Below are 8,687 nucleotides of genomic sequence, written 5' to 3'. Positions count from 1 at the left end.
CGAGGAATTATACCGACGAAGTTCTCCCTCGGTATATTCCGAGGACATTTCCGACAAACTAGTGATCCTCGGAATTTCCTCGGAAATTTATTTCCTCGGAATTCCGACGGAAAATTCCGAGGGATTTCCGAGGAAAAAATAAATTCCGAGAAATTATTTCCGACGACGTGTTTCGTCGGTATGTCGTCGGAATAGCGAAATTCCGACGAAATTCCGACGATTTTTTCCCTCATAATCCTTGATGTTTTCTTGTAGTGTTTCCTGAAATGGTCCATGGATATAGTAGGTCCGCTGATATAATCGGGGCCGGCCCAGTTACGATTCCTTTTGGTATTAACAGGCTTTTTAACAAAGTGGATCAAAGCCGAGGTATACCACAAAATCACCTCTATGACGGTAACGAGCTTCATTTGGAAAAACATTATATGTCAGCATGGTTTACCGTACGGGATATTAATCGACAACGGACCGCAATTCATCTCGAAAATATTCAATGAATTCTGCGAAAAGTGGAAAATCAAGATTAAGGCCGCAAGCCCCCGATATCCAAAATTCAACGGTCATGCCAAAGCCGCAAATAAAACCATAATGAACAACCTCAAGAAAGGACTCGACTTCAAAAAAGAGAGGTGGGGCGAAGAACTGTACGGTGTCCTCTGGGCCTACCGTACAACTCCTCACACAGCAACCCATGAAACCCCATTATCACTATCTTACGAAATTGAGGCCGTAATCCCAGCCGAAATCGAGGTCCCAAGCCAACGACGCATAATATGTCCAGAATACATCGAGCTCAACAAAGAATTACTGATCGATCAACTAGATATGATCGAAGAACGACGAGAAAAAGCGGCAGTACGTGTACAAAATTACCAACAAGCCGCGGCACGTTACTACGACTCCAATGTAAGAAACCGCACCTTTTCCATCGGCGGCCTAGTCCTTCGAAAAGTGTTCGACGGAACAAAGGAACCAGGAGCAGGAAAACTGGGAACGAGATGGGAAGGCCCATACAAAGTAACCAAAGAAATCCGAACCGGAGTCTACGAGCTAGAAAAATGCAAAACTGGCCTCGATCAAGTCTGTCAAGCTCCGAGCTGGGGGGCTACCGGTCTATAGCTTAGTAAAAACGAAACAGAACTACGAATAGGCTTGATCCCTCGAAGAGTGTACATAGGCAGCTCGACACCGAGCGCAGCCCAAACAACCAAACAAACTTTTGTCACTTTCCTTCTATCACTTAGAAGACTTGAACTGCTAGCATAAACCACCCAATCGATTGTGCCATCAGGGCGTATAAAGGCCCACAAAACAGATTCCTGATCATTCTATGTCCTACACCTTCTAAAGGTTAAAACAAACAAGCTCAATGAAGCTAAAGTTGAACAAAGCATTCGATAAGAAAGGTATTAACCCGATAATCCATTTTGAAGACATATATATGTTTCTTCAACAAACCAAAAGAAAAATTAAAAACAAAACAAACTATAAACTCCAAAGCAAGCAGATCAATTCTTGCATCAATCTTGATCGACCGAATCACCAGAAACCTCAGTAAGTTTGAGGTGACTAAGGGAAAGATCTGACACCGAAGCAAGACCATTATCCACATCGAGTGAGATCTCCTGGTCTCTAAGACGCTCCAACTCCTCTTCGAGCTCGAAACCACCTTCGCTGTACACGGTCAAAGCCTCAATACGAGCTTGCACCTCCTGCAAACGAATCTCCGCAGCCGTCTCCTTCTTTTTTTTCCGAAGTTTATCGTTCACCACGGCCAAAACCGCGTCTTATTCTTGAGTAAGAGAACGACGAGCAAGATTGCGCTCCTTGCGAGCTGCCGCGTCACGACCTTCGATCTCCCGCCTATGCTTCTCTTTCATTGAGTCGAGGTCCTTCTGAACAGCGATCTTCTCCGTCTCAGCAGCAGCTAACTTCCTCTGCAATCCCTCAATCTCGACTTCACGCTGCTCTCCGTCACTCGAACGGCCTCTAACTCACCTCGAAGTTGCTGAATCATGAGAAGATGACTCCCAACCTCCTCTTTTCTCAGAAAATCAGCCAACCGCCTCTCCATCAAAGCGGCATATTCATTGCTCGCCTCCATAGCCTAAGCAAAAGCAATAATAAAGTTCAGGCAGACATCATTTTATCCAATGAAACGTCAGAAGCAATCGCGGGATAGATTACCTTAGCGTTCGCGACCGCCATCCAAACATAAGCATCACGTTCTCGCATGTCCCCCAAAGAAGGAAGCTCACATCCCTTCTCTCTGAGCTTACGCCAGATCAAACCGAGACGCTCGTGATTCTCGAGGATCGGTACCTCGTTATCGTACGAAAATCTCCACAAAGAGGTCTCCTGCACGTCCGGAAGATGAGCGCTCGGGTCAACCTGAGAAGTACCTTCACCAGAAGCCCGCAACGGCGGAGGTAGCCCCAAGCTCGGAAAATTTGAACTCACATAATTGATTTCCTCTAGAGCTCGACGTCGATGTTGGTGAGTCGATGAATCGACGTCGATGTCGGTGAGTCGATGAATCGACGTCGTCATCAAGAGCTCTATCACCGACAGAACCGGCTGAAGTGTTCGGCGCCCTTCGGGTCCCACCAACAGTAGATGCGATCGACACCGGCCTAGCCATAAGACCAGAAGACTGAGCCTGCAATCTCGATATAAGAGTCGGTCCGCGCCGAGATTTCTGAGCTCGTTCAAACGACCCGACTTCAGAGGACTCGTAAGGACGATCATGTAACGCCTCCTTCTCCCTCGCCCCTGAACGAAACAGATTTGGGGAATTGAGGAACACGCAAACAATCTAGCTCAGATCTTTTCAAAAATGAAAGAGAAGAAAAATCAGCGTACTTTTGTTACAACGACCCTTCCCCGGTCGAATAGGAGCTGCCAGACCAATAGGGATAACACGGTTTTCACCTGGTGGAAGAGCGTAAGCAGTTCGAATTCGATCCACAGTAAAAGTGAGCCATCGAGGACTACCTCGCCGCAGAGTGGCGATTAATCCACGAAGCTCGGGAGACATAGGTGCAGGACCAAAGGGCTCTACAAATAAGCGGAGAAAAGTTGAGAACGCCAAAAAGAGACCGAAGAGCAGAATTCACTTCGAAAAAGAAAAACTTACCAATCTCTTCGGACCACTCCCTAGGGATCCTTCCGAAATCGAAGTCGCCGACCGACGCCGGGTTAATCTTGAAAACGAAAAACTTCTCCCTCCACCGGTCATCCCTGTTAGGAATACCGTCTATGATAGAATGGCCGGGTCGAGGGGCGAGAATCATTGTGCCAGGGAAGCCACTATTTCGCTTAATAGCAACCAGTTGCTTTAACTCCCCGAGGCCAAACTCGAGACCTTCCTCCCTACCTCGGACCCACTAAGCCAAGAAGTAGCGGAAGAAATTAGGCGCCATCTGGGCAAAAGCCATCCCAAGCTCCGCAAGCGCCTCAAGAAGAAAACGAGGAAGAGGAAATGACAAGCCTCCGTCTTCGAAATGCGACTTGTAGACCCCACAGTACCCCGGCCTCACAGTCTCCGGAGTTTCATTATCGTTAGGACGTTCGATCTCGACGGCATAATCAGCTCCCCAGAGTTCGTAGATGGCCTCAATATGTTTCACATCGAGGATCATCGGGAGATGAAGACCGAATTTTTCAGGCACCATAGATTCGAAACAGGAAAAAATACCAAGAGGAAAACAATGAGAGAGAAAGTAGAATCGTTGTGTTGAAGAAGACGATATATTCGGTAAAGTATAATATATATACACAAAAGAAAAAACGGTTCCCGAAGCGTTTAAAATTAACCGCCCACAAACTATCGATCTCAACCACACAATTTGAAAAATGGCCGACAAGTCAAATCAAGTCGATGGGCGTGACATCCTACTTCCCGAGAATCGCGACGACGTCAGGTTATGTCAGTTCTCACCCTTTCGGTTTCCCAATAAACCAAAAGGGCTGGGGGGAAAATGTTGGACCCAATATTGGTCGACTAAGCAATTGGGCCCGAATGGCTTGGTCCACGCAACCACGAGAGGAGCCCAACTTTGACGAAGCATGAAGAAGATCAATCCAAGGAAACGGATATCGTGGAACGGTTGCGAGCATCACGAGAGCAGCCCGTTATAAGAAGAGATCAGCGCATAGGAAAGGGGGGGGCACGTTGAAAACCCTAGAGAGAGCTACACCCATACTTCGACCTTGTTTTCATCCATCTTTAGATCTTTTCTCTTTACGATCTCTTCGATCTTGTTTTACTCATTGTATTCGATCTTATTTATCAATAAAAGTTTATTTTTGCCTACCGGAAACTGATTACATCGTTGTGTTCTAAAGATATCGTTGCCCACATCGTTTACTTTCCCTAGATTGAACTCCCGATCACTATCAAATTCTTAGTGTAGATTTTAGGATCTACAGACATCATGTCATTAATCTCTTGTGAAAACTGGGTGTCATGATCACACATTTCAGTATCACCTCGTCTTGTACAAGGATCATCCCCTCTCCTACGAGGACTTTTACTGAAAACATCTGATTCAGTACCTTGCTGGATTCGAACCAAACTTGGAACATAATTGAAAATATGAGGACGTGCTCATATAGACATTCCTTCAAAAGCGATTTCTGAGTAATATTTATCTTCCTCTCCAATAGTAAAGGCCCCGCTCAAGTGGTCCCCCACAATTTTATCACACATGACCACTTTCTTATCTTCGTCGACTAAAAGACTCGTGTAAACTATGACAGGAAAACCAAAGTTCATTGTAAAGGATTTGCTCCATGACAATTCTGAAGCAGAAGTATCCATTTTATTGGTCGTCACCCACATCTCTATCTTTGGTGAACCTTTCACACAACGTAACACTAAGAGTTCTTCTCTAACAACTGATAGAGACGTATACATGCAGCCCTGAGATGGAGGAGGTAAACACAAACGTATAAATCTCCCTCCCGTAAAATCAAAACTGAGTATGTAGTCGACATAGTTGTCATCATAAGCGTTCCAATAACCATTTCCTTTCACATTCACGCCATGAGAATTCATTATGAAGCAGTTGGGATAACTAACAACTCTCCACGCATTAGAGTTAAAATCATAGACTTTAAATCCATCGACTTGGCCGTCGTATAATTCGTCACAGTCCCAAAACATCAAGATTTTGTAGCTGTGGCAAGACTGGTTGTTCTCGTATCCTAAAGCATATAGGAAATGTATTTTGATATTATAAACGTAATGTACAATAGAGGTTTATATACAAAGTTTAGTCTTGGAAACTAAGTTAGATAATAACTAACATCTCCTAAAACAGAGGAATGTGTATATACTATAGTTGAGAGGAGATCTTTATAGTATCTCTCTTACACGCCCCCTCAAGCTGCAGCGTGGGTGTCACGCCAAGCTTGTTCCGCAGTTCCAAGAAGCGAGCTCGAGTGAGTGGTTTCGTTAATGCATCCGCTAACTGATCACGAGTGTTGACATGTGAAATAGTTAGAGCTCCGCGTTGTACTTGTCCCCGAACAAAGTGATAGTCAATGGCGATGTGTTTCATGTGAGAATGGAATATCGGATTAGCACAGAGGAATGTTGCTCCTACATTGTCGCAGAAGACGACTGGAGCTGATGGAAGCGAGGCCCCAAGCTCAGAGAGAAGACTGCAAATCCATATAATTTCTGATGTTGCGTTTGCAACTGCACGATACTCCGCTTCTGTAGATGATCTCACCACACCATTTTGTTTCTTTGAAGACCAGGATATGGGATGTTGACTGAGGTAGATGACATAAGAGTTTGTGGAGATATAGTCATCACTGTCACTAGCCCAGTCGGCATCTGAGTAAGCTCGAAGTACTATTTTGTTCTTGGCAGAGTAAAAAACACCATGTGTCGGAGTTCCAGCTAGATAGCGTAGAATGCGTTTTGCAGCCTGCCAATGGTCTTCAGTTGGCTTGTGCATGAACTGTGATAGACGGTTAACCGCATATGCTATGTCAAGACGCGTAAACTAAAGATATTGGAGACTCCCTATTAGACGTCGATATTTGGTAGGGTCCGAGAGTGAGACACCGGAGTTGAGAGTGATTTTTGGAGATAAAGCCATCGGCGTGGTTACTGGCTTTGCGTTCATCATGTCATACTTATGTAGCAAGTCCAGTATGTATTTTCGTTGGCATAGATGGAGACCGCTCGGTGTACGATGAGCTTCGATTCCGAGGAAGTAGCTCAAGTCCTCAACATCTTTTACTGAAAATCTTTCCGCAAGGAGGGTTTAAACGTGTTGAATACCAATGGTGGTGTTGCCGGTTATTAGAATGTCATCGACATAAACCAGTAGATAGATATGGTGGCCTCTGTAGTGTAGAGCAAAGAGCGATGTGTCCGCTAGAGAGTTCGTGAAACCCAGACTGAGGAGGAAGGTGTGAAGCTCCATGTACCAAGCTCGGGGAGCTTGTTTGAGCCCGTAGACAGCCTTATGCAGTCTACACACATAGTCCGGTCTGTCTGTGTCGATGAACCCAGGCGGCAGTTCCATATATACCTCATCCGTCAGTGTTCCCTGCCAAACTCTTGCTTGTATCCCTTAGCAACCAGTCTTGACTTTGGACAACGATGAGTACCATCGGAGTTGAACTTATTTTTGTAGAGCCAGCGACAGACAACATTGAAACCCGGTTTGCGTGGGACCAGAGTGAAGGTGCCGTTGCGCACGAAGGCATCTATTTCCGTCGACATTGAATCTCTCCATATTTTGTCCTTGAGAGTTTGAGTGATGGTGTTTGGTTCAGCTGGGATAGCAGACACTAGAGCGGCAGAGTAGTTGTACTTTTTACTTGGTTTTGTGATTAGGTTCTTCCGTCGAGTCACCATTGGGTGGTTATTGCTCAATGCTTTTGGTGGTAGTGTTGGTGATGGCGGAGGTTGAGAGGCAGAGGAAGCCATCGTAGTGGAGAGAGCCGGTGCGGGAGATTCAGCAGAGGAACCCGCTACGGTTGGAGAAGATGCGATGGTCTGATTCGTGGCAGGAGATGATAATGCTGCACCTGAAGTTAACGTTGCACCACCATTGTCACTGTTAGTAATGCTTAAAGTAGGTGTTGAAGATTGTACCTGAACTGACGGGTGAGGGTCCAAGCTCGGAGTGCCCGTTTGCTCTACGAGTGGAGCAGGTGGAGTGGGATTGGGTGGTGGTTGGGGCTGAAGAGGTATAGGTATTATTGTAGCGAGGGGATAAGGAGGAGGAGGTGTTTCGGTGGGTGTAGCCGAGGTCGGGGTAGGTTTGAGGTTTGTTTTGAAAGGGAAGGTTGCTTCGTCAAAACGTACATGTCTTGAAACGTAGATTCGACCGGTGTGGGGCTGAAGGCATAGATATGCGCTCTGAGTGGGAGAGTAGCCATTGAAGACGCAAGACATAGAGCGATCTTCTAGTTTGTGGTGTGTATGGGGCCGCAACCAAGGGAAGCAAAGACAGCCGTAGACGCGAGTTTTGGCATAGTTTGGCAGAGTACCAAACAATTTGTGGAATGGTGAATCCATCTGAAGAACAGGAGTTGGTAGGCGGTTTATGAGGTAGGTTGCTGTGGCGAAAGCATAGGACCAGTAAGACTTGGTCAGTGTTAGTCCTGTTTCGACCACATGTCTGTGCTTTCTTTCGGAGATTCTGTTGTGCTCCGGAGTGTGAGGTGGGGAAGTGAGATGAGAGATGCCTGCTTCGGATAAGAGTTTGCGGAGAGCAATGAATTCTCCTCCATTGTCTGAGTATATTGTGCCGATTTGTAGAGAAGAAGTTCTCGACGAGTGCTTTGAAAGCTTGGAGTCTCCTTGATTTGCGACTTAAGCTTTAATGGGTAGAACCAAGTATATCGGCTGTAGTGGTCTCCTAACACAAGGTAGTACTTATAGTTGTCTATGGAGACAACTGGCTCCAGAGATCGGTAAAAATATATTGAAGTGGGCGAGTAGAGGTAATGGAAGTTTGATGAAAGGGTAATTTATGAGATTTATTGATAGAACAATCTGAGCACAAAGTGTTTTGGGTACAGACTGTTTGTAGGGTAAAGAAAAATGAGAAACAACATTTTTGAGGATAGAAGCAGACGGGTGTCCTAGATGAAAATGCCAATCGGACAAACTTATTTTAGGGGTAGATGAAGCAAAAAAGGCTTGAAGGGTAGATGGGTTGACTGGCCACTCATAGAGCTCATCCTTGGTCTTGCCTTGGATTAACGGGACCCCCGAGCTGAGATCCTTCACCTGAAAGTGAGCAGGGAAAAATTCAACAGATACTTTATTAGCATTACATAAGCGATAAACGGATATAAGGTTCTTTTTAATGTTTGGCACGCATAGAACATTATTCAGAAATAAGTTTCGTGCAGTATAAGGAAGAGATATTGAACCAGTGTGTGTGATTGGTAGGCCTGAGCCATCGCCTATCATCACTGAGTCATCACCAAGGTATGGCTGTTGCAGAGACATGTTGTGCAGGTCACTAGTCAGGTGGTGTGTAGCACCGGAGTCCATGAGCCAAGCAGTTGACGGGTGTTGAGCAGCGACAGCTACATTAGCTCTAGGTTGCCACGGATGAAACGGTGAGCCCGTGAGGTTGACTTGCTGTTGCTGCATCTGAGGGCATCTCCTTGCACTGTGACCAAAGATACTGCAGATTTGGCACCGG

At 45.8% G+C, this 8,687-nt stretch overlaps 1 protein-coding gene and 1 pseudogene across 1 annotated transcript; both read right to left on the bottom strand.

The window, feature by feature from the left end:
* Positions 1-1,520: 1,520 nt before the first annotated feature.
* Positions 1,521-3,293, bottom strand: LOC106344675. Its single transcript, XM_013783998.1, has 6 exons — positions 3,137-3,293; positions 2,863-3,057; positions 2,461-2,772; positions 2,188-2,402; positions 1,999-2,107; positions 1,521-1,786 (listed from the first exon to the last, which is right to left on the bottom strand). The coding sequence occupies exons 1-6, from the start codon at positions 3,291-3,293 to the stop codon at positions 1,521-1,523; spliced, it is 1,254 nt and encodes a 417-aa protein (XP_013639452.1).
* Positions 3,294-4,366: 1,073 nt separating this feature from the next.
* The window catches only part of LOC106344674, a 5,773-nt pseudogene continuing 1,452 nt past the window's right edge, over positions 4,367-8,687 (bottom strand).

This window comes from Brassica oleracea, chromosome C5 (genome assembly GCF_000695525.1).
Source record: "Brassica oleracea var. oleracea cultivar TO1000 chromosome C5, BOL, whole genome shotgun sequence".
Lineage (NCBI taxonomy): Eukaryota > Viridiplantae > Streptophyta > Magnoliopsida > Brassicales > Brassicaceae > Brassica > Brassica oleracea.
This window is presented reverse-complemented; position numbering and strand designations above follow the sequence as displayed.